Source organism: Gavialis gangeticus, unplaced genomic scaffold (assembly GCF_001723915.1).
Source record: "Gavialis gangeticus isolate Ggan-Ray unplaced genomic scaffold, GavGan_comp1, whole genome shotgun sequence".
Classification (NCBI taxonomy): Eukaryota; Metazoa; Chordata; order Crocodylia; family Gavialidae; genus Gavialis; species Gavialis gangeticus.
The window spans coordinates 374,239-398,969 of NW_017728972.1; the positions used below are offsets into that span (position 1 = coordinate 374,239).

The 24,731-nt window shown below is 44.8% G+C and overlaps 1 protein-coding gene across 4 annotated transcripts in view; it reads left to right on the top strand.

Annotated features, from left to right (window-relative positions):
- The first annotated feature begins 11,202 nt into the window (after window positions 1–11,202).
- The window catches only part of DAGLA (diacylglycerol lipase alpha), a 61,358-nt gene continuing 47,829 nt past the window's right edge, over window positions 11,203–24,731 (top strand). Inside the window, exons 1-6 of one of the 4 annotated variants that reach the window (XM_019504918.1) lie at window positions 11,203–11,888; window positions 15,076–15,214; window positions 15,878–16,089; window positions 19,220–19,321; window positions 19,950–20,088; window positions 23,557–23,644. In XM_019504918.1, coding sequence (XP_019360463.1) covers window positions 15,120–15,214; window positions 15,878–16,089; window positions 19,220–19,321; window positions 19,950–20,088; window positions 23,557–23,644 — 636 coding nt within the window. In that variant the 5' untranslated portion in view covers window positions 11,203–11,888; window positions 15,076–15,119. Of the gene's footprint in view, window positions 11,889–15,075; window positions 15,215–15,877; window positions 16,090–19,219; window positions 19,322–19,637; window positions 19,856–19,949; window positions 20,089–23,556; window positions 23,645–24,731 lie in introns of those variants that run through there. The other 3 variants (XM_019504901.1, XM_019504893.1, XM_019504910.1) reach the window with 3 other exon arrangements.

Below are 24,731 nucleotides of genomic sequence, written 5' to 3' on the forward strand. Positions count from 1 at the left end.
ATTGGCCTCTGGGGAATGCCCCCGTCAGTAGGTGATCAGCCGTTTGTGCCCCCGCCCCCCCTCCAAGGTTCAGAAGGCACCAGTCACCCATGTACTTCCCTGTAGTAACATGACTGAAGTGCCACTTTTTATAGTTTTTTTTTTTTTTTTTTTTTTTTTTTTTCTCACTGTAATTAGTGAGCTTTACATGAGCAGGTCAGGGCTGCCAGACTCCCTTGGAAAGACCGCATTCTCCATGCAGGGATAAGTGTCCCTGCCTATGGCAGTCTTTAGTTTTGGCCTCTCCTGAATCTTCAGGGTTATTTTGGAGGTAGCCAAGCCTGAGTGGTAGGATTCATAGGAAGGCAGAAGCAGTGTTATAGACCCCTTCTGAAAGCTCAGCAAGAAAATCAGATTGTAGGACTTGTGATCAGACCCTAAATATTCCCTTTGGGTTTAAATGTCACAGCAAAATTTATGCCAGATCATTTTTGCTATTTGAGAGACCCAGATGTTGGAAAACCCTGATATAAGATGATTCTGTGCTTATTCACCTCTAGAATTTGCTTCCTCTTCTGAACCAGAAAGGGCTTCTGTTTGAGTCCCACAAATAAAAATTACAGATCTGTAAAGGGAAAGGGACAATGCATGGTTCTAGCATTCCCATATTGCATGTGTTTGTTTCTACAATAGATACTAACAGTACCTTGTTAGGTGATGCAGGATCTTTCAGTTTGAATAGAAGAGACTGTCACAGATAAGAGTGTAGGAAAACTTTGGGTTCAGGCTGCCATTCTGCCACCTGACCTTGGCGACAGTGGGGCAGTTTTGTGCTATTTGAGGTATGTACGTGCTGCTGCATGGACCTTTCACCTAGGTGTGAATACCCAACATTTATCACCCTTCTCTCTGTCCCACTCGCATGCTCACACACTCAGACATGCATACACACTCACACATATCTCCATTGACATACACATGTCCTTTGCTATGTAGGGTTCTTGTTACTTTGGCACTTGAACTCTGTTTCCTTAATGCCCTTGGGAAAATGTTAAAAGTGAAACTGGATACTCGTGATATTTATATGTAGCCTATATTAGTGCAGAACTTAAGCCCTACCTTGGAAATCACCGTTCCTCTGGATAAAAGAGAGAGAGTCTGGATGAAAAATGATCATTTGATATGGTGTGTCTCAAAATCTTAGTGGAAAAATAATTTTGTATAGGCTTAGATAAGAGAGCAGTTATGTGGATTGAAAATTGAAGAGTTCTACCCATGTGGGAAATGGTGGCAGTATATAAGTGGGGGAGGAGGAGGGGAAGGCTTTTAAGAGGGGTGCAGTAACTTCTAGTTTGGGTTCTGTTTGGAATACATTGGAAAGTATTGGACTACATTACACATAGCAGGCAGGGCAGTGAAATGTGATGGAAGGATCCAGAAAGTCCAGAAATATGCACTACAAATAAAATAAGATTCCTTCTGGGAAAAGTTAGTGGGAAGGAGCAGAGTACTGAGAGAGGTTAGGAGTAATAGGGGTAAGGAGTAGCAAGTTGGAAATATTTGTAATGCATAGTGACAGAAAAAAGCTAGTGGATTTTGCAAAGGATTTATGTGACAGAACCACCAGGTCAGGGCGTTTTAATATTTTTTAACAAGTGTACCCCTTCATTCTCGAAGTTTCAGCTCATGTACCCCTTTTTATAATTTTTTCATGTTTTTAATGTTACCAATTATGTTCCTGGCTGCCACCTGCCCCAAGTGCAGCCTTAATCCAACCCCCTGCCAGGAAGAGCCCAACACCACCTAGGCCCCAGCCTGCAGCGGCAGCCTGCCTTTGCCCTGTGCTCATATCCGGGGGCACACGCCTCCCAGGTGTGTGCAGTGGTGAGAGCGCATGCTCCCCCAGACTATCTGCTCATGGCTCTGTCCTGTGCCCTGCCCTGACTGTGCAGTGCCTGCCCCAGCCCCACTCCCTCCCTCGCTTTGGGGGCCTTGATCTGCCCCCCTACACCTCTTCTCTCATAGCAGACTTACCAGCCAGATCCAGCTGCTGTCCATGTTGCCAGGCTGTGCTCCTGACTGCCCGTGTGCTACGCTGTGGCTGTGTGCATGCATGGGGATTTATCACCCACATCAACCAAAAACAGCCAACTGCTGATACTTGTACATTCATTCTGTTTACCCCCATGACCTTTTTAAGTACCCCTAGGGGTATGCGTACCCCCAGTTGACAACCACAGCACTAAGTGATAGTCCCTGTTTCAGAGACTGGTAAGAATAAGATGGCATTGTGTGGTAAAATTATACCTCTCTTTCAGTGGAGTGGTGTTGGAAAAGGAAGTGGGCCTCTATAGTTGCATGTAGGTACCTTTTTTATATAATTGCAAAGAGTTTCAGAAAGTTTTTCAAAGAGAAATCATTGGGGGAGGTGGAAGGATTGATTGAGAGAGTTCAAGAGCTGAAGGATGCATTAGATTGACTAAAAGATGATGGCCAGAAGAGGGTAATGAGTGTCTTCAAGTAACTGAAGGATATAAAAACAAGGAGGGAGAGGAAGTTTTAGGACTGTTTGTGAAGAGTAGAGAAGTCATGGGATAAATTTTAGCAAAGTGCAAGTTACAAATAGTAGTAACAAACAGTTTCTAAAGGTAGGAGTAGCCTGGAAGAATTTACCAAAGTAGCAATGGAAGCTTTTCCTTGTTATAGTCATTTAAAACTAAGCCTATCATTCTCAAGGTCAGGCCTCATGGTGATCTGAGTGGTTTAAATATGCAATAGGAAACAAGGTTGCATTGGCCTTTGGGGATATATTCTAATATAATAAAAGCCTTAGTCTGTCTGTCCACAACACTTTATTGGTGTTCTGTTTGGTTGTCTTGACAGCCAATCACAGTGCTGAATGAAGCAAAAAATGAATAGTGCTCCAAGAGCATTCCGGACAGGACGAGGTGGTGGCGGTGCGGTGGAGCACTGCCATGATGGCAGGGACGGAGCAGGGGGGCCTCACCGGCCCCCGGCCCTACTCCCTGGAGGTGGTGGTGTCACGGGGTGCTGGCTGAGGGGGCGGAGGGGTTGGCGGGGCAAGCTTCTCCCCCTTCCCCACTGCCCCCTGCTCCTGGGAGGTGGCGGTGGCATGGGGTGGTGGTGCTCCATCCTTGCCCCCCAGCCCCTCCCCATCATTCCTGACAAGCAACTGGCTAGCATAAATATAAACTTGATTACCTTACTAGGTCTTTTCCGTCTCTGGTTTCTATGAGTCTAAGATTACATACCTGTTCCTCTTTTTTTTTTTTTTTTCCAAAGCAGATACTTTGGAACAAAGGGACCAACCTCAAACTAGCCAGCGAAAGACCATCTGGAAGATCAGCAACTGATACATCTTAGTTTAGTTTACATTTGAACTTGGAGACCAAAGAACCAGTGTAGGTGCCAAACCTTAAATTATAAATGGAACTGTCGGCCAAGTGTACAGTGTCAGGAACAGGACTGAAGAGAAATCATGGGAACTATCAAACCATTGTTCAGCTGCAGTAAACGAGCATAAGTATCCACAGCAGGGTATGTAAGCTGTGTCTGAAGCCATTTCCCACATACAGCCAAACAAGGTTTAACACAGTTTGCATCCTCATCTAACACAGTTACAGATCATGGTTAGAAAAAGTTCCATTGACTTCCTATGAGCTTACCCTGTAGCAGCTGCTCTGAGAGTTTCTGATGTGAAACCAACCTCAGCATTGAGAAGTCATTCGGCAGTGAGTCCTATCCCACAGTCTTTTGAAGAAAAGAGAGCTAGTTGCCATGTCCTGTTTGTGAGCCTGGATAAAATTGCCTAGTTTCATCCATAATAGCAGGATCTTTCCCGAAGAGAGTTAGGAATAGCCGGGTTATGCCATGATGTGCTCTCATTTTCAGTTACTTTTACCTTCAAATGTGCTTTTTTTTTTTTTGCTTTTTTTTTCTTTTAACAAGGTGACTGATCCAATGACATTTCCAAGACGGAGTGAAATTGACATATTATTTGAATTTGCTAATATTATACAAATAGTTCATTTTCAAGTAACAAGATAGTCAAATTGGCACAGCTGAGCTATGTCTAAAACATTCTCTTTTGTTAAATACCTTTTCTGTGCTGTAGCCAGCCCAGGCTGACATCATCCAGCCCTTGTTTTTCTTGTTGTAGACAAGTTAAGCTGAATGGTTTACAACCATGAATTAGTGAGTGCATTTGAATACAACCAAAGGATATTACAATAAAAACAAAGATCCTTCATCTCCAGTCATTGCTTTGGGCTGATACCTTTACAACATTCACGCAGGCTGATTTGTTTTTTTTTTTAATTTTTAAAATTTTTTGGAGAAACTAAGCATTGGTGGCTTTTGTCGATTTCTGTCAGATTTGTGTTTACTCCATGTTTTTGAAAGCTGGCTGTGTCCTGGCTGCATGTGCAAATGGCCCATCCTCACTCTTGTTTCTCTGCTCAGCACCATCTGCCTAGCTCACTTGCACTTGATCAGATGTCCACTACCACTAGATACCAATTCCTAGATGGTGGCAAGCTGTAGGACCCTGTAGAAGAGCTTTGAAGGAGCAGGATGGTCTAATCAAGTGTCACTTTTTAGCACAAATGTTTCCAGCTACTCTAGCATCATTTTTGCTCAAGCTTGGAATCTTCAGCAAGCTCAGTTTATGGTCTTTAAAGTATCAAAATGTGGGTGGTTGCAGACATACTGCATTGATACAACACTTGTATGCTGTTTTTTAACCAGATTATTGTCAGCAGGCTTCGATCGCTCCCCCATACAATAATTTTAACAGTCTCCAAGACAGCATTATCTGTTGATTTAATCAAAGTTGTTCCTAAAGATGTTTTATTTGAAATTGCTGTAGCAAACATGGGAGAGGTGATGATTTTTGTGCATGATAACTTTCATTGGACCATAATGTCAGACAAGTTTTCCAATGCAAGATATTCTTCATCAGGTCTGAGAAGGGAAGCAAGCACAGTGATTGTTAAGAACAGTGGGTAAAGCTGTGAAACTGGAGCCAGGAGAAATTCCCAAGGGTAGCAGACAAACAATTAGCAGAAGAAAAGAAGCTTGGTTACTTGGCGATCAAGACCTTTCAAAAGTGAGAAAGGCCATTATCATGTGTGTAGGAAGAATTTCAGGAGTCAGGTAGATTATAGTGTGTCATAACGTTGATATCCCTTTATCCTAACCATACAGTTAGTCCAAAAGATATCACCCCAAAAATCCTTGCCTCTTGCCTAAATTCTGGACCGTTACAGCTACAACACCATTCTGCCACTACCCTAGGAAATATGAAACTGAGCTCAGTACAGTACAGTCTCCCATGAAGTCAAAGGCAAAAGTCCCAGGACTGGGGCCAACTATTAGCTGGTTCCATAATTCACAACGTTTACTTTTTTTCTGGACTTGGGAGATCCAGTACAGGTATTAGAAATCTTAATGTCTTTCTCTTCACTGTCAGTGATCACTGGCATAGTGTTCTGACTTCTGGCACTTGTGGCCAGTGAAGTGCTGTTAATATTTTAACAAATATGGTTTCACTCCTAACAAAGTATTCCCCCCCACTGCTTGGCACTCAGTCCTTGCAACAAGATAAGTCTGCTCATGAATGTTGGGCAAGGGAGCTGAAGAATCTGTTCATTTGTTTTTCTCATTTACACAAAAATACTTTCCTCTGACCGTAACTGAGAAGACAGGCAACACCATTGGCAAACAAACCTATTAAGTGCACTTGCTGGAAATGTCTATGCTTTGGTTCAGAAAAAAATGCTTAGGCTGTTTGCCAGTCTAGCACGTTTTTCTGCTTGTGGAACTTGAAATGGAGGGTGATGCAGAAATTGCAGGGCATGTGTGAGACTGTCTGGTGTATGGTGTCACCTGATATAATTCATGTAAATGTGATCCCTGGGGACCTGCTAGGGGTAGTTTAGCAGTACTGAGAAAGGGGGCATCTTCAGAGATGATATGGCTCTAACTTCCACTTAAATTGGTTGGGTGTCCACCTTATATTTCACTGCTAAACATAAAGTCATAAGAGGATAGAGTAATTTGGAAGATAGCAAGACTGTAGTTCATTTAGGGTATTGGTTGTCTCCATTTAAGACATGCACTGACCCCTGTCCTGAAGACCATGTGGATTGTAAAATAATCTAAGCATTTTTGCAAAAGCAAAGCAATGATTGCAGAATAGATGCCAAGCAAGCACCTTAGCAGCTCAGATGTTGTGCCTGAAGTAAAAAGGAAACAAAACAAAACAAAAGCTGTTGTAAACTTGGCAAAGTACAGCTCTATGCCTGAACACTGGGTAGCCAGTCCTACGTAAGTCTGTTGGGTATTAAGTTGATAAGGGGATATGGTGTGTACAGGGTTTTCATTTGATTTTTAAATGGATGCTATGTTGTCAGATTCCATTCCACAAGAAGGAGATAATGTGTGCTGGCAACTTTTATATCATTCATTTCTTTTCTTAATTATTTCTTAATTTTTCTCCATTTAAGTGAGAATCCCAACTTTCATTAAAAAAAAAACAACATCCCGTAAATGTCCAGCTCTCAGGGTTGCAGAATAAAGCTTGAAAATTACAACCCTAAAGGTTCAAAACCTAGAAGACAAACTAAAATAACCTCAAATGTATTTTTCTTTAAAAAGAAAAAAAAAGACCCCAGAAATGAACTCCTGACTTAGTTTGCGTGTCATTAACAGTACTTCTACTGTTTAAGAGAAGTTGATGTCATTGTATTGGGCTTTACATGGCATATTATGTACAGTTCTGTGGGCATTGTCTTCCAAAGAAATAAGTACCTTGGAAAGGATGATATATGAGGTCTCCTGAATTAGTGAACAGGTTTAGAGAATTGGGTTTGTTTTCCTGAGGAAAAGGAGCCCTGTAGAAGATTTTGATAAGGGTTTTTGACATTCCAAAAGGAATTGATAAAGTCAGAATAAAGATTGCATTGCTGGGGAAATCAACAATGTAGAAGTAGATGTCATCTAAGTCCAAGGATAATAGGGGCCCCAGGAGAGAGAGAGCTCCCAAACGGGAAGAGGTAGCTGGAGGAAGTAACCAAGGGGATGGTTTATAAGAGGAGCACAGATGTGCTCAAAAGATATCTTGATTTGTTTCTGTACTAGTCAGAGGTTTGGGTTAGGGCCCTTGTGAGAAAGTGAGGAGGCAAGAATAAGATGCATTGGAGGTGGGCCAGAATGTTGGGCCACCTGACTTGTCTTTTTCCTGTTACTAGCAGTACCTTTTGTTCTCATAACTGGCATCATTCCACCTCAAAGTGTATATTCTTGCCAGACCCCTCAGGTTATCTCAGGGCTGGGCCTATCGGTAAAAGCTTGTCCTTTTCAGGTCTGAAGGGCAATTTAGTAATTTAATAAATCATGCCACTTTATTGTAACAGACATGTGTTTGCTTTGTAGTGGGAGTGTGGACATCCCTGAGCTGCCCCCACTCTTTAGTCACCATGGGGGGGTATTCCAGGGGCTTGAGGTGACTGATCCTCTTTACCCTAGGTAGAATTGGGCCTCAAGCCTCTGGAGCACCTGCCCAGCTTTATCTGCTTGGGGAATCTTGAGACACCCCTCTAAGCAGGGAAAGTCAGTATTCCCTGCTTATGGAGACCTTATGGGATTTCCAAGGCAAATCTCTATAAACAGGGGAAGCCCATGTGAGTACCTATGTGGAGGCATCAGACCCTGGGGAATGCCTGGCACTCCTTGTCTCCATGCTAGGGCCTACATGGCCCTGTGCCTCTACGCTGTGACTTGCACTGGCTCCTGTGCTGACCTGTTTCACTTGGAGGCAGAGGTCAGTGTGGAGCCTGATGCTGGCTGCTGTGGAGGTGCAGAGCCAGAGAATCCACAGTACCCCATCCACTCCAACCCATGACCTGTGCTAATCTGTGCCTTTATCTGGAGCATAGGTCAGTGCAGGACCTGGTGCATATCCCAACATGGAAACATGAGATGCCAGGAATTCCCTGGCTGTCATGCCAACTCATGCCTCTTTGTGATGCATAGGTCCTCCCTGCAAGGAGGTGAAGGGCAGTGAGGGATGCAAGTAATCTCCAGGCAAGGGGAGCACACTGCCCAATAAAGGTGATCTGCTTCCATTTGGTAATGTCTGTTTCTGCCCTCATTCTTCCTGCTAATTTAAAGATGAGATTTCTTCTTACATTGTTTTCTTAGGCTAAAAACAGACATTGGTGGGGCTGAGTGGTCAGGGCTGTGATTCCTCAAAACAGGCAGGGACAGTCCTTTACACACACATCTTAAATGGCATTTAAATTGAGTTAGTCACTGTTGTCCCAGGGAGAGTTCAGATACTTCCAGGTACTTAATGTGGAGCAACTTGTCCCTCTGTAGGAACCCTGGGAAAAAGGCTTTGTCCTGGGGGAAGTCTGAGATCTGTTTTCAACCTTAGGTTCTGTATGATGGAGAAACTCTTCCATCCTGGGGAAAGAGGATAATTCTGTTTTCCCTGGGTCTGGGTTACATTCCCACACTGCTTTATCAGTTCTTGCTGGATGTACTGCAAATGTTTGACAGGGGCAAATTGTGCTGGAGAGTGACCTGGGAATGCAGCCTTGCTGGTCATTTCACCCTGGCATCCCTTCAGTGTACACTGTGAGCCTCATGCAAGATTCAGGAGGAGAAGATATATTTTTGTATGTGTGGAGCCATAGGCAAGAAAACCCATCCCAGCCAACCCCGGGACATTTCCTAAAGATGAAATCACATCCCCCAGTAGAAGAACAATTCTTATATTGTGAGGACCCAGGCAGAAAGAGTTCCATTTAGGGGGTTTAAATATAGCTGGCTCAAGATCAATGACGTTTAATACAAGTTCTAATTGTCGATTTACTGTACTGAAGTGGAGTACAGTAAGTGTATGTAGTGTGGCGTAGTTGTAGGAACAGGGAGGGCCTCTGCATGCTGCACTTGTGAAGACATGGCCTATGAGTTATGGTGAGTGTCCCATGTCTGACCAGGTGGCAGAGGGAGGGGAGAGGTTTGGAGGCACACAGAGAACTCTGGTGGAAGCCTGTCCAGTAATGGGGGCGGCTGCTGGGGAAAGCGGGTGTGTGCTATAATCCGGTGGCCTTTCCACACAGTAATAGTGTGGCGAAGTGTGCTGGTGGAGAAGGGTACCAGAAACTGATATACATGGCTGTTACCTACAATGCTTGTAACAGACTTCTTCAGTACAGTGAAAACTTCATTTGTATGATATAAGTAACTTCAATAGCTTAAACCCGTTAGATAATTCTAGTGGTACAGATAATACAAGCGTACAGGCAAAGGATAAAACGTGATTCCATCTGGTGATGTGAGAAGGAGGGTATTCTGCATACACATTGCTGCAGAGCACAAGATTCTTACTTCTACAGCGGCCAGGTTGCCCGGCAGGGTAAAGTGCTAGATGAGGAAAGGAGGCAGAGATCAAGGGTGTGGATGCACATAACAATAAGCCAGTTCAAATAGGGTTTGAATCAGAAGTGGTCAGGCCATACACCCTCATTGAACTGGTATAAACTGGCTGGAACAGTTAAAAAACTGTACCTGGAAAGCCACTCCTCTGACCTGGTGAATTTTGAACTGCTCTGTGTTTAGTGTGTAAGCCAAACAACACAGATCTGGTTGGTCCTCTAGGCATCCCACAATGCAATGCTCTGCCGTCCCTTATTGCTGCATGTGGCTGGTGTGGGCCAAACTGTCTCTGGGGTCAAAGCTTACCTCTGTGGATGTATTGAGAATTTTGAATACATGGAGGGAATTTTGAATCTCCCCTTGAAATGAATGGGCAGTTGTTTTTGGTTGACTACGGTCACTATTTTCCATGTGTGTCAAAGGAGATGGCAGCAGCATTTTACACGTGCTGCGGTTTATAGGGCTGATGCTATAGGAGACCACAAGGGAGGCTGCTTCAGTAGCTGCAGACAGCAGAGGAAAAGGCTTGTGTGATGTGTTTGAGGCACAACAGTTCTCTCATTTGGGTTTTCTGTTGAAACGCTATCATTTTAAATGCTTTGTGGAGTTAAGACAGGGGCTGTGGACTGACAGCAAGGGGGCTGCAGGGGCGATTTATACATAAGTTAAGGCAGGGTTCAGCAGTTTTTTTGGACAGAGCCAAAAAAACCCGCAACCTTGACTTGTGATGTTGGTGTGCCAGGGGAGCCATGAAGAGCCTGATCCTTGTTGTGGCAATGCAGCTCCATCCCCTTCCTCGCCACCCACCCTGAGGTGCGCGTACCAAACAAAATGCCTTCTCATGCCATGCTCTGGCACCTGTGCCAGGGGTTGCCTACCCCTGAGTTAAAGGATGGTTTTGGAGTGGGTGTGGAGGGTCTTGCTTAGTCTTCTGACTGTTGCTTTGGGTGGAGATGGTGAATACATTGAGACAGCAGAGCCTCCCCATAGACATCTCTGCTGATTCTTCTGGTCTCCAGTAGGCTGGCTGAGGCACTGCATAGGATCCAGAATTTAACCATCTGTGTTGGCTCCGTGGCTTCAGTTTCGCATGCAATAGTCTAACCTGCAGGAAGCAAAGTGGAGACTAGATTGCAGTGGCATAGGTATTAGGAGCCCAATGCCTCTGTGAATTATGGGGGCATGAGGGAACGCTGCAGTCTGGCATGCCACAGGCTGTTGGGGTCCATACAGTGTGTCTCGAACTGTAGCATGGTTATGTGAGTTCAAGCTCATTTTGTTTGTAGATTTAACTTGAGGGGAGCAGTGGAGTCAGGATGAGTCTGTTAGGGGTTGTAGGGTTTGGGAGTGCCCCTTGTGTAAGGAGTCACTATGTAGCTATGTAGTGCCCTTGTCCTCAGGCTGTCGCTGCATTTGCGGCTGCAGTTGCAGCTCCCCGAAGCTCTTGCGTTTCCTTCTATACCTTTTTTGAGGTTTATGTCCGTTCTGTTAGGATGTGGGATTAAACAAAATCTTTCTGTTTAGCTGGAATCTTGTCTTGCTGAAGCATCTCTCTCTCTCTCTCCCTCTCCCTCTCTCTCGTTCTTTTCTCTAAGCCTTCACCCTACAGACAGCTAGTTGTACCCCTCCCCCACATCCTGCCATCCCCTAGAGAGCATGTCACAGGGAATTAAAACGGCTGAAAAGGCCTTGGAGAGGCTGCTGCTTTAGAACAGTCCCTCCTCTCTGGCCAGGAGGGTGGCCCCTCCTCAGTGCCCCTTTGTGTCCTGTCCAATTCCCCTCCCCCCATTCAGTGAATTCCACAGGACAGACCAGCAGCTCAGCGCATTTTCGATCTTTGCTCCAGCAGCGCGGTCTCTGATGCCATCCACTGCAGGGGCAGGGGGGGGTTCCCACACACAGCGAGACTCCAGGTCCTTCCTGAATCATTGCTGCAGCACGCTCAATCGCTCCGGTTTCCTGGTGGCAGAAGAGGGGAGGTTTCGTTGCTGCTGCACTTGCTGGCTGAGAGCTCTCTTCTCTCTCCATCTGTGTGTGCCTCTCCCCATGACTCTGACAGCATCGCGTGCTCTCACTCTCAGTCCTTCTTCCCACAATTCACACACAGTCTCCTCAGAACAGGGATGATGTCACTTCCTTCTGGAGTGTTTCGGGGGTGTGGAAGGGGGGAAGTCACGACCCCCGGCTCATTCGCTCTGAGCAGCCCCAGTTGAATAAATGAGGTTGCTATCTTGGAGGGAGGGAATTTTTCTGAAGATGATGCCTTGCTTTTTCGGCAACCAGTCCCTGAGCCATCCTTCTCTCTTCTGACTGGGATTTTCAATGGCTGCATTAGAGTTTGCTGTTTCTTCCTTCACTTGTGATTTCTGTCTCCCTGGACACGCACTTTCCCTGAAACACCCTGACGGAAGAGAAGAATGAGCTGCTGCTGGACCACCTGCCATGTAAGCATTGCTGATTCCTATAGATCTTATGCTGACCTGAGTGTTGTCAGTCTGGGGGTTCCTTCACTCAAGGCTTGTGCATGCTTGTTCTCCCCCCAGTTTGGGGTTCAGTGTCCCAGGGCTTCTTGCATTACTGGTTCAGATTCATACTGTATCTGAAGCTCTTTTGTAAGTGGATGTGGGGTGTGGAGACTTTGGTCCCTATCAGTTGGACCTATCTTCTAACCTAAGAGCCTCAAGGCTCCTTTTGCTCAATTCCCTCACTTTTCCTCCCTACTCCTCTTCTCAGATGTAGTTCTTTGGCCACATCCCAGGGCTTCAGGTCCTAGGACTCCATAGAAGGAAAGAGCTATTCCTTTCTTGCAGTGTGACTCCAGGGTTGTACTAAGAGGCCTTCTCTCACACCTTTTTTCCTGTCTAAACGAGGGCAAGGGCCCCAGACCTCCTGGTTTAGATTTCTTAAAGGCAGTCTTTAGGTATTTATTGAACCTGTTCTATCTCTGCTTCCCACATTGCTGTGTTCAGAGAGTTCAGGAAGGAAAAGACTAGCAATATCAATCTCTGTCTTTTTCATATTGAGTAATGAAAGACAAGGGACGCTGTTCCCTCTCCAACTGTTGCTATAGGTCAGGAATCCACCTGAGGGTTTTCTTTCCCTGTGAAGTAGCACTCCTTGACATAATAGAAGGTGGCAGTCAGTAGGAAACAATGCACTGTACAGCTGCTTGCATTGGTAGGGGGCTGCTGGAAAGTAGAATGATGTGGTTGGGGGAGCAGTTGTAAGCTAAGTATTGATGAAAGTACCTGTACTGTTAAGGATCAGCAATACATAAGGAACTACTAGGAGAGACCTGTGTGTGCCCAGCCCAGGCAACAGTAAGTAAGAAAGAACAGGCTGAAAAATATCTGTGTGTTTTAATAGGCAATAGGAATATTCAAGGAAAGGTAGAAAGTACCACCATGTGCCATGACAGGTGGTAGGGTTATTCATGGTAAGGCTTGAAAGTATCACCATCTGGCCAATGGAGTGAGCAGTTTGAAGGGTAGGGCTGTAATGTACCAAGTGCACTGATGAGTATGTGCTAGGGAAGTGTGAATGCAAATGGTGTGTAGTTTCACATTTTTTTTTTTTTGTTCTGCTGATCTTGGAATACAGCGTTTCCTTTACTGAAGTGAGTAACACTCTGGAAGTGTGTCAGCATATTAATTGTGGAATCTCCTGAAAAGTGTTAAAGATGTGTGAAGGCATTTATTGCTGTATGACTGAGGTGCGTGACTGAGATGTGCTGGAGATCAAATTCAACTGGACCAGGTTGGCAGCAGGGCCCCATTAGGAGTAGATGTAGGAGAAGAACTGCCATCCTGTTCTTGTCCAGGAGGAGATCCTCAGGCCCAGTAGGTAGAAGAAAGAGCAGAAGCATGAGTGCTAGGTACAAGATGAGGATTTCTGTGACATGTGATAATATCAGACTCCCTAATAGTGCAGTTTGGCGTGTAGGGATGCAGGTTGCCTGGACTATCAGGAACCCAAAGTACTTGGTTGTTTGAAGATTCTGCTTAGGTGACAAGCAACCACTTCACTCATCACATCATTTGCATCATATGACAACAGGACTGAAATGTGAGACTTAATGTTAGAATTTTGAACTGTTTGTTTTGTGTTAGGAACAAGGCATGGTGGTTTGTAGCCTTTGACATCTTGTTGTCAATCCTGATTATATCACAACAAATATCGAATTGTTCTTGTTTTTGCCTGGATTATGTAGTTTGGCCCAAGTAGTACTTAGTGTTTCAGAGACACAACTGTGGAATAGCGTGGTTGCTGCAGATTAGGACTGAGATGTATTGACAAATTTATGTGAAGGCCTGGAACTAGAAGAGCAGAAGGTGGTGATTCAGAATTGAGATGCACCGGCCAAACTCTCTGGTAGCCAAAGCTCTGAAACAGCATAGGATGCTCTAGGTCACAGAGGAAGTGCTGTGGCAGAGCTGAGGGTAAAGAAGCCTTGTACTGCAGGGGATGTTGTTATAAGGTCACCATTTATGTATCGTGGCAGAGCACATTGGAAGCCAGAAGTGGAGTAGCATGATCTGCAGCATGCTAGGATAGAAATACCTCCATGAAGCCATGAGCAAATGCCAGAGCTTGTGTGGTAGATCACTGCAGAGGCATATGATCATCAGAGCTCTATGAGGCCTGCAGGTCCAAAATAACTTGCAGTCCTGCATGGCAGGCTTGTGATACTTTGGCAGAACTCTTAGCATACAGGGCTGGGTTTGATTAGAGTATAATGGGGTGCAGCAAAGCAGGACTGAAATTCCTTGGCTGAACCCTGGCAAGGGTAGAAGCTGGATAGTCCTATAGTCTTTGATGTGGCTGGCAGTAATTGTATTTGTTGTTTTTTTTTTTCCTAAGGTCATTGGGTTGAAAAGTTAGGAAAAAAGTGGGAGGGACAGAGAAAAGTAATCTCCCAACTGATTATGATTGTAATTTTAATGCATGCAGGAGACAAAGTGAGATATGGGGACTGTTACACAATCAACAACTAGCACTACTTTTCTTTTGTGGTGTGCAAGGGAAGGTGGGAAGGTATGCTTCCCTGTGGGATGATGGGCAGCTCCGTAGTGGGGTGAGAGATGTAGTGATGGCGTCATGGTGGTGTGAGGGCCAACTCTTAGTGGATACTTTGGTGCATCTGGCCAAGTAAGCAGAAGGCATCATCAGGAAGCTTGGGACCGAAGAGCCTGGTGGCCTATATGTGTAGGCAACAGCATGGTAATAGGAGGTTGTACAGAGCTTTGTGCCTGTAAAACCGGTCGGGGGCATCCTGTAGGGATCACTTACAAACACTGTGCTCTGTAACACAATTCCAGGTAATCTTGTAAGCTGGAGTCAGGTGTGTGTTCATTGCAGTCAGTGAGAGTTGTTGTGCACCTGTTTCAACTAACACTTCCCCCTCGTTATACTGCTCCTCTTCTTTGCTCACCCTCTCTTTTTTTTCTGGAGTCTGGGATGCCCCCTGGTGATGGGCAGAGGAAACTATGATGCTATCATTTGTGTAGGACAGGGAGGACTCTCAGGCAGGCCCTTGATGTGCGGTGGATGGAAGGGGTGCTAGCACAGGCCCTCTCTTTTTGAGGTGGCTGGAGATGACCTACATTGTTCATTCCTGTGCTTCTGTTTCAGGAGGTGAGTGTCGTGTCTGCTGAGCCTCTTCAGACCTGCTAGCCATGCCAGGGATTGTGGTGTTCCGCCGTCGCTGGTCTGTAGGCAGCGATGACCTCGTTTTGCCAGCCATCTTCCTTTTCCTCCTTCATACTACCTGGTAAGTAAGAAGTGCATGGACTCAGGAGAGGGCTGCCCTGAGCCTGGTCACGACTTTCTTTTGCAACTCCTGTTTCTTGGGTCTGGAGTTCTCCCTACGCTCCTTGGTGTAGCACAGGCAGCTTCTACTGGAAGCTTGTGCCAGAGTGTTCTGAATGTCTGGTGCCTCTTCTTGCCATTCTGTTCATCAGTGGAATTCAAAGCTGCTGTTCTGACCTTTTTTTCATGGAAAATGTATTTAGAAGCCTGGTGCCTATAACCCCCAGACACATTATTATTGCTATCATGTTGAATTTTAGTGGGGGGCGGGGAAGCTCTTCCTGATAGGGGCTCAAGGGAAAAGGATAAGAGTGTAGTGTGTTTAGCAGATCCCAAAGGATAGCTCAGAGACACCAATTAGGTGAGTCCCAGGTTCCCAAGTTGGTCAAATCTGGGCAGCATGTCTCCAGAATGATAGTTGGGGAGGGGTGTGTTCAGGACCAAGTTAACCAAGATGAGTGGAAGAACTGGCAGGAAATGTGTGGGACACCTAGGATCCTTCTGTGATTCTGAAGCATGGAAAGGCTGGATCTATGAGGTGGTGGTAGTAGTAGGGGATATGGCTAGATGGGGAGATGCTTTGCTTCATGTTGCCACTGATAACTGCTTGGCTTGTGTTTGGCAGGTTTGTGATCCTTTCTGTGGTGCTTTTTGGGCTGGTGTACAATCCCAACGAGACCTGTTCCCTTAACCTGGTGGACCACGGCAGAGGCTACCTGGGCATCCTTCTCAGCTGCATGATAGCAGAAGTGGCAATCATCTGGCTCAGCATGAGAGGCAGCATCCTGTACACAGAGCCCCGGGATTCGATGCAGTATGTGCTCTATGTCAGACTGGGTAAGAGGCAGTGGCCTGGGGCCTTCTAACTACTCAGCCTCCTCACTGCCATCTGTTACTCTCAGAAGACTCTTCCTTCACATACCCTGACAAACTCACAGCTCCTAGAAGACATCCAGATGGCCACTCCTCTGACTTGCACTGAATATACAGTCCCTCTGGAACAGGAGTGGAGTGCCCTACTCCTGCTTACATATCTTGATCCATCACCCAGCATACTTCCCTGACACACCTTTCCTTCATCCCCATTCACCAAGACACCAGCCTATACCACTTTCCCTACAACAAGCAGATTTGCTTTCCCATATGCAGTAAAAAGCGTGTCCAATTTGTCAAACATTTATCTCTTCACTCCACCTTTCCACAAGTCTTGCCATAATACAAGCACATGCCTCTCTAAACCATGTATATGCCCACCGTGAGGTGTGCACATGCCCCTCTCTGATGCATGTGTGCACTCCAGCCAGCTACTTTATGCACATACGGACCAGCTTTTGACCTACATTTGTGATGTATCTACCCAACCAGCAGTCTGCACGTTTACTGTGTAGGTGAATATATGTACTGGACGCCCACAGGCCTCCTCTCTTCCTGAGATGTATGGGTAACCAGTCTTTTCCCCCTAAGACCTTTCTTCCGCTGCCTACCCTCCAGATTTTCCAGGAATCATACCAAAAAGGGCAGCAGCCCTTTTCTTCAGGGTTCCTCATGTCTCCGGTTTATCCTCTAAGATACAGAAATGTACTAGTCCTCCAGACATCTATCCCAGGGAGAAATGTTTTCATCAGAACATGGTGGAAAGCTTGGCCAGATGGGGCCAAATCCATTTTAAACATGTGGGCAGAGCAACCTGTTGCCAATTCTTGTTTGCCTGGTTTGATCCCATTTAGGATTCAGTAATGACCCAGAATTCTCTCTTGAGAGCTCTCTCTGTATGGGAGATATTTCCGCTTGTGAGTACTAAGTGCAAACCATTAATGAGGAAAGCAAACTAATTTTCCTCTCTTTCTGGCAGACAGACTGAATCTCCCTAGAGAAGGGAGCAGAGGCTGCCAGTTTGAGAAATAGTGTATTAAAATCAGACTGAGTGGAGGGGTCCAAGAAAGGGGAGCAAATGAAAATGAAAATGCAGTCTCTTTCCCTGCCCAAGATGTCAACCCTGTTTAAAACCATTTTTGCATGAGGGCATTGTCCCTTTCTGCTCCATGTTTCTCACTGTGGTTACCACAGTGATGATGGCAGTGGGAGTATTGTTACCAGTGCAGTTTAGGCCCTTGGGACTTCCAGATTTTTAAGCATGTGCGATCTAGATGAGCTTGGAATCCAGAGGAGTCTTGGCTACTCTAGTGCTTCCATCAGGTGGGGCTAACCTCGTGCTAGCAACTGTGGGAATTTTTTGAATGTGCAGCCAGTATTGTAAGAACAAGTCTAGGTTTTTAAGCATTCTTTAAAAGCATTTGCCCCCAACTCTGTTGGCTGGCTAAAGAGTCTTAGAAATTATATTTGCTGAACCATTCATAAGTAGCGCTTACCAGCATAGATGGGGCCTTAGAAGTAACAGAAGTTTTGGTGCTTGGCAGGTCTGCTGTTAATCACTGACACACAAGACCAGTGGATTGGGCATGTGTCTGTATTTTTGCTGAGGGGAAACCGGTCCAGTGACTGGGATATACCAGCTAATGAGAGAAGTGGTACTTGAAGTGCTTAATAAAAACAAGGTTTTGGCTTTGGAGCAAATGGCAGTAGGTGCCTGGAGCACAAGTGAAATCAGCTAGAGCATTCCGTTGCCTACCATAGGTCGGGGATAGCCATGACCTGAGGTCTGTCAGAGTTAGGGTAGTTAAATGCTCCACATTCTTTTAAATTTGTGAAAGTAGGTAGGACTGATCCCCAGGTTACACATGCATCCTCTTGAATCTGTTGGAACCAACGGTCATTAAAGGCTCCCCATCTACCCCTTTCTAATCCTACAAGAAGCAAGAGGGATTAACTGTCTGAGATGGACAAGCCTGGGAACTGATTTCTTCCCCTCATATGCATATACTTTCAGAAGAAGAAGGCTAAGAAACCATTCCAGAACCTGGGAGGCCCTGAGGCAATTATCTGTTCCACCACAGATATCACGTGTGACTTTGGGCAGCGGACTTAGTCTCGCTGCACTTCAGTTCCCCAGGGATTGGGTACTGGAATAAGAGGGTCTGGATATATTTCTAAATTTCCCAAGATTGTACAGAGTTGGGTTCATCCCACATTGACACCCTTCTAAATTGGCTGCTTTAGTTAGGCAGGCCGTTTATCATGGTGAGACCTAGCAGCCCATGTTATATAAGGGAATCTTATGTGCATTGCATTGGGGAAGAGGGAAAGGTTGGAGATCTCTGGGCATTTATAGATGTGCTCTGGGGGGGTGGGAATGAGGTATGGGGGGGTGCTTTAGTTAGCTAGCTGCACTAGTTAAAAGCGCCCAAGCATCACATGTATCAGTGTCCCCGCACTGAAAAAAAAAATGGTGGCAGGGCACTTTGAACTAAAACTCATTGAATGATCTGTAGTTTAAAGCACCCAGCCACCATTTTTCAGTGCAGGGATGCTGATACAGGTGACACTGGAGGCTGCTGGAATGTGTTAATTCTGCACTCCAGCAGACTTGATTAATTGTGTTGGATTTACAACAAATTGGAGCAGCCTCATTGCCTGTCTATAGGAGCCCTCTATGTCCTACTTTTGCCTGTGATGCAACTCCAGGGGTTGCAGTGGTGTGAGTATAGTTAGTGTGTTATGTAGGGATAGGGGGCATACAGGGTCTAACGGCTTCCTGCATCACATCCTTAAAGATTACCTTTCAAAGTCTTGTAGCTAAAACCCCAGTAATCTATTCTGTGTTGCTGTCCTGCTAGAAAACAGAATACAGAACTGAGCCCAACAGGGTAATTAGCAAGCTGGTGGCTAAAGGTCATGTGGTGTTCAGGATTTTTCTCTCAGCCTGGGAGCTGTTGATAGGAGGCACAGGTGGAACTGCCAGAGACTAGGCTGGTGGGCTGCTATTTTTCTGGTCTCCTGTGTGAAGGGGGAGGTAGTGCTAACCTTTAGAAAGATGCTGCTATTGTGTGCTATGTTTCTGTTGTTTCAGCCATCCTGGTGATTGAGTTTGTGTACGCTATAGTGGGCATTGTTTGGCTAACCCAGTACTACACCTCGTGCAATGACCTCACTGCCAAGAGTGTCACCTTGGGTATGTATTTGGTGTCCTTGAGTGTCCTGAATGTGGTGCTTGGGTAGTGCATATCCTACACACTCCTTTGTAGATAGTGGGGTGCCCCATAATCCATTCTCATACATGGGGAGGGCCCCCCTGGAAATTGATCAAAAAATAGTAGCTGTGAAGACAGTACTTCTTATCTGAATATGCAGTCACACAGAGCAGGTACTGCGCGCACACACTTGAGCTGCCTGCAGTGAGACAGGAATCCAAGAGCCCATCATAGGCCAGCGTAAAAGGCTCAGGTCCCCTTCAGTTTGTTTCATAGAAGACTTTACTGTTTATGCAGAATTCCTTTCAGGATCTCAGCCAGTCTTACCAGGGTCCTGATACCAGCCCTGGAATCCCTGAGGTATTGAACAGATATTTAGGTGTCTTCTGCATGGGTAACCTCCGAGCAAGAATCTCAAGGCTGGAGAACCCTCTCAGAGGATTTCCCTTCACCACAGTTGGCTGCAAGAGTGAGCAGGGTTGCATCATCCCTCTGCTCTCTGCAGCAGTGGAGAGGTGAGCGTGGTGTGCACACAGGAGACTAGGGTGGAGGAGCTCTTACTGTGGCCCAAGGATAGAGCCCCTGATTTCCTCTCTGCTCTCTCTGCAGGAATGGTAGTGTGCAACTGGGTCGTCATTCTGAGTGTCTGCATCACTGTCCTGTGCGTCTTTGACCCGACAGGGCGAACCTTCGTCAAGCTTCGGGCCACAAAGAGAAGGCAGCGCAACCTGAGGACATACAACCTGCGGTAAGGGAGCATGGAACAGCTCTCCAGGAAGAGGAGGTCTGGAACTACATGTTGATCTCTCCAGCTCTTGGCACTCTCCCTTTCCTGCCTTGGGGAGCTCTCACATGCAGGCATTGCTTCCTTCCTTTGTGAAAGGTCATTTGGAAAGAATGTAGTTCTGATGCTCCTGTATATTCATGGTGTGTGCTATGTGTAGATCAGTGTATGTATGTGTCCAGAGAAAATCGGACACTGCAGGAAGTCTGACTAGACCCCATGTAAGCCAGTGGATTTGCTGCCCCTGATGAGCTCTGATCAGTAATTTCTAGTGTTCTTCACCCTGGGCATGATTTTTCCCCTGTTACACTGATGTAACACTTATCCTGCAGTTAAGAGTGAGACACCATCTTCATTCCAAGCTCCTTTATTCCTTTATTTTTTATCTTTTTCAAAATATGACCCTTTGGCCCAAAATGCCCTGTGTTTGGCCTAAGTCCAGAAGCAATTTTTCTGTGTTGGTGTTTAGACATTGTAATTAAGAACTTCTTGTGCCTGTGTGAGCTTACTCAAATGGGAATATGAAAGCTTTTTTTCACCAAGCAAGAATTTTTCAGACTTTTTTTTTTTTTCTTATAATGCTGGGATAACACAAACAGGCTTTGTTTTTACATGCAGTCTTGACACACACATAGCCCTTGGTCAGGAATGTGGCTTTGCGGGGTTGTGGGCATTTTCTTTTAAATGTGCAAAATTACAGACTTTTGGAGAAAAGCCTGCAGGTCACGTACTTCATCTCAAGAATATCCACTGCAGTGGAGCAGAGTGCTCCAAATCTTCGATCCATTTGAGACAATGAAGGAGTGTTTAGATGGTGCTCATGTATTGGGAAGGACCTTGGACCTTTTAAAGGCCTTTTCATACACCCTTAAAGGAATGTGCATTTTTATTTCATTAGGGCAAGACCCTTCTTTATTTCATTATGTTCCTTCCATCAGTCCCAAGAGTGTTCAGGACTCATTGTACCTCATTAATCAAACTTACATGATGCAAGAGTGCTGCATTTAAAATCCAGATGTATAGAAAGTTCACGATAAGTAGCATATGGGCCTAGGACCACATGCTGCAATCCTAGCAGGCGTGGCTCAGCTCTTCACCTTCCTAAAAGGGAAACTGAGTGCCATGTAGCCTGAGATGTTAAAAATAAACTCTTCTCTGCTTTATGGGGATATTAAAGAAGGCATATACAAGCATAGGGGTTTGCCCAGTGCTGAACTTAATTTCCCTGCCATCCCATAGTATTTTGTGCAGTGTGCTGTGCACCTGTTGTTTGCCCTGCTGTGCCCAGAAGCAGCTGCATTTCAAAGTTGATGACTGTTTAAATCGACAGTTTTGAGATTGAGTGAGTTATACTGTGATATGGAAACCTCAAATGTGCTGATGTTTTTATTATTAAAGCAATACTGCCCAAAGGGCTTATTTTTATACCCTCCTGTGGTCTGGGAGCTTAATCGTGTAAGGTACCAAGGTCTGCCCATTCCCATTGAGTTCAATGGGAGTTGAGGACATTCTGAACCTTTTCAGGATAAAATCTTTTAGTTTACAGTCTTTTGACTTGTATGTGTGAAAGTGTTCTTTGTAATCCACTTGAAAATCTGAGCTGTATTTTCCTTGCCTCATAATAGAACGTGTTAAGATGACGGGCTTCTTTTTGGTTTATTTGCACATTTAGGATGCTTAGATTTCAGTGGCTTCCTTTTTGTGGTATTTTGCTATAGTTCTTTAACTCATTTTAGTTGCATTGTGGTTTTGGCTGTACAAATGTCAGTCAGATATATGTGTATGCATGTGTGTGTTTAACAGACTTACAGAACTAAAGAAGAGTTCTGCTAATTATGCTAATTATGTTCTAGCAAATTTCTTTGGGCCAAGTAAACAGGAAATTTTAGTTTAAAAAAATCCTATTTGGGAAAACTTGGAGGGAATGACAATACCAGCTCATCACAGGCTCTTCAGCCTGCCAGCTTGAGGTTGTGAAGTTGTTGACATGGCCATCTGGGCTTTCTTGTTTTCTGGAGCTACTGATTGTTGCTAGCTTCTTAAAACAGCAATATTCTTGTCCCTGTTTTGGAGTCTTACTACCAGATTCTGGGTTGTTTTTAAAAACTTTGAAGATCCCTGTCAGGCATGGTCAGATGGATCTTCTCACTTGTTTCCTCATCCCTGTTGGAGCGCTTTCTATTACCAGATCTTTTATGAAGCAGCCCACTGTATGCATGGGCTTTTCCCAGCAGGATCCTGTGCTCAGAGAACAGAATTGAGGTGATCTATTTCTGAGCAATCTAAGCTGTCTTTCATTCTACTGCTACCAACATTAAAATCTGTTTTGGGCATATCTCTATAGAATAGCTTTTCAGAAGAAATTGGATACCATTCCCCACATCTTTTAAAGGCAAGTGTATTTGGTAGATCTGATAATCTGTGTTTTGTACACATCTCAATCAAAAGTAGGGAAGAACTAGTTTACAAAGTGTAGATCCTACTGTCCAGTGGCACTCTGGCTTTGTTTGAGCTCCTTTGCAATGAATTGTCAACAGAACTTTGCAAATATTTGATCATATCGGTTCAGAGGTTGCACCAAAACATTGAAAAGTGTTGTGTGTTGGGTTGAACAAAACATTTTGCTTTTAGGATTTTTAACCTTTAAAAAAAATGTGGGGGGCAATTTTTCAAAGAAAATGAAGTAAAAACTGAAACATCTTTTTAAAAGAAATGTTTAGAACTGTTTTCAGCAAAGTTTTTTCATAAAATTTGAAAACCATTTTGGGTCCTCCAGAATTGTATTTTTATTGCATACACTATTTGCTGAAAAATGTTGCCCTGTTCTATTTGTAAAGTCCAATTTGTAGCAGCCCAGGCCGCCTTCTGCAGAGGTAAAAAGGTCTGTTGTTGGGTGGTACAGTCAATCCAGAAAATGTTACTTCACCTGCAAACAGCTACTCCTAGGCACCCTCCTACACTCCAAAGAGCCAGAGATTTTCAAACATTTTACCTCTCTCAGACCATGGCAAAGCAGTAGCCTCATTACAGCTTTTCTTCTCAGGGATGGGACTACGTCTGTGGACACTGATGTTTAGGTCTTGCCAGATGGATTGGAGCTTTCATGAAAACTCACCTCCTCTGTACTTTTAACAATAGTTATCATGTACAGAACACTGCCCTCTAAATCATTTTACTTGTCCTGCATATGTTTAGGCATACAGAGCTTGAGCCAGAATCTTCTTTACACTAAGACCCTTTAGTGCTGCCAGAACAGTGTAAAGAGGCCTTGTAATAAAAGAGAAGTTGGCCATGTGTACCTGATATCACTGACAGCAGACATCTGCATGGTGTGTATACTGGCTCTTGGCGCTTTCTCTGTGCATGTCCTCTTTGCTGTCCTATTACCTGTTTTCCTCATATGCATATTCACTCTCTACTTCTGTGGCACAGGCACCGCCTGGAGGAGGGACAGGCCAGCAGCTGGACACGCCGCCTCAAAGTTTTTCTATGCTGCACAAGAACAAAGGATTCCCAGTCAGTAAGTAACTGAGCGTTTCCCTATTAGGAAGCAAACACTAGGCATCATCTGCCCCGGTCTTGAGCTCTTCAGAACAGGTCACAGGACATGAGGATGAGCACAACCACAGCACTTTGTGGTCAGTTTCATAGTTTCGTTTTTCTCACTTACTTTTCTTACACAAACAGCAGGGGAAATGGACAAAGAGACAGAGACATGTCTTAAAACGGGAAGATGCAAAAACACCAGTATCATCAGGAGAACTCTTACGGACAGGTGGAGTTCCTGAAACTGCTACTGACTGCATAGACTCAAATTAACAATGTCCTTTGAAGTCTTTTCATGGCTTACAAACTGATTGTGGCAGGACACCAGTGTAGGAGTCAGTGACCAGTTCTCAGTGTGGGAAGGTTCATACTACAGAAGCAGGCCTCACAGGCCTAACCTAAGCTCTTTATCTTGCTCCCACTGCAGTCAGCTGCTATTTTGCCATTGTCTTCAGAGGGAGCAGATTCGTGCTGTAGAGCAAATATTCAGTATATTTATAAATGACCTGCTAGAGTGGTAAATAGTAAGGTGGCAAATTTTACTGATGACTTGGTAATATTTAGGTTAACGGCAACATTTGAGAGAAATTCCTGAAGGACCAGACAGAACCAGGGGATTGGTACCAATGGTAGATGAAAGTCATTGTAGATAAGAACAAGGTAATGCACATTGGAAGAAAAAAATTAAATTACTTGAGCACACTGATGGTCTTTGAATTAGTTATAACCTCTCAGGAAAAGACCTAGGAGTTATCAAGGACAGCTCAGCAAAGACGTCAATGCACAGCAGTAGCCAAAAACCAAAAAAAAAAAAAGTTTGGCTTCATTAAGAGGGGATAGAGAATGGTACAGAAAAACGCTCCCCAAATGCAGCGTGTTCTAGCCTCCTAGTCTCAAAGGCAGGAGAAATAAGAGACGTGAAGAGTTAGGGTTCTGAGAGGGATGTGAATTTGTGTGTTCAGAAATAAAATTATTTGATTTGGAAAATTAAAACATTTTGTTTTGTATTTCGGAGTAATTATTACTATTATTTAAATTTCATTCTGCAGTAAGTTTTGGTA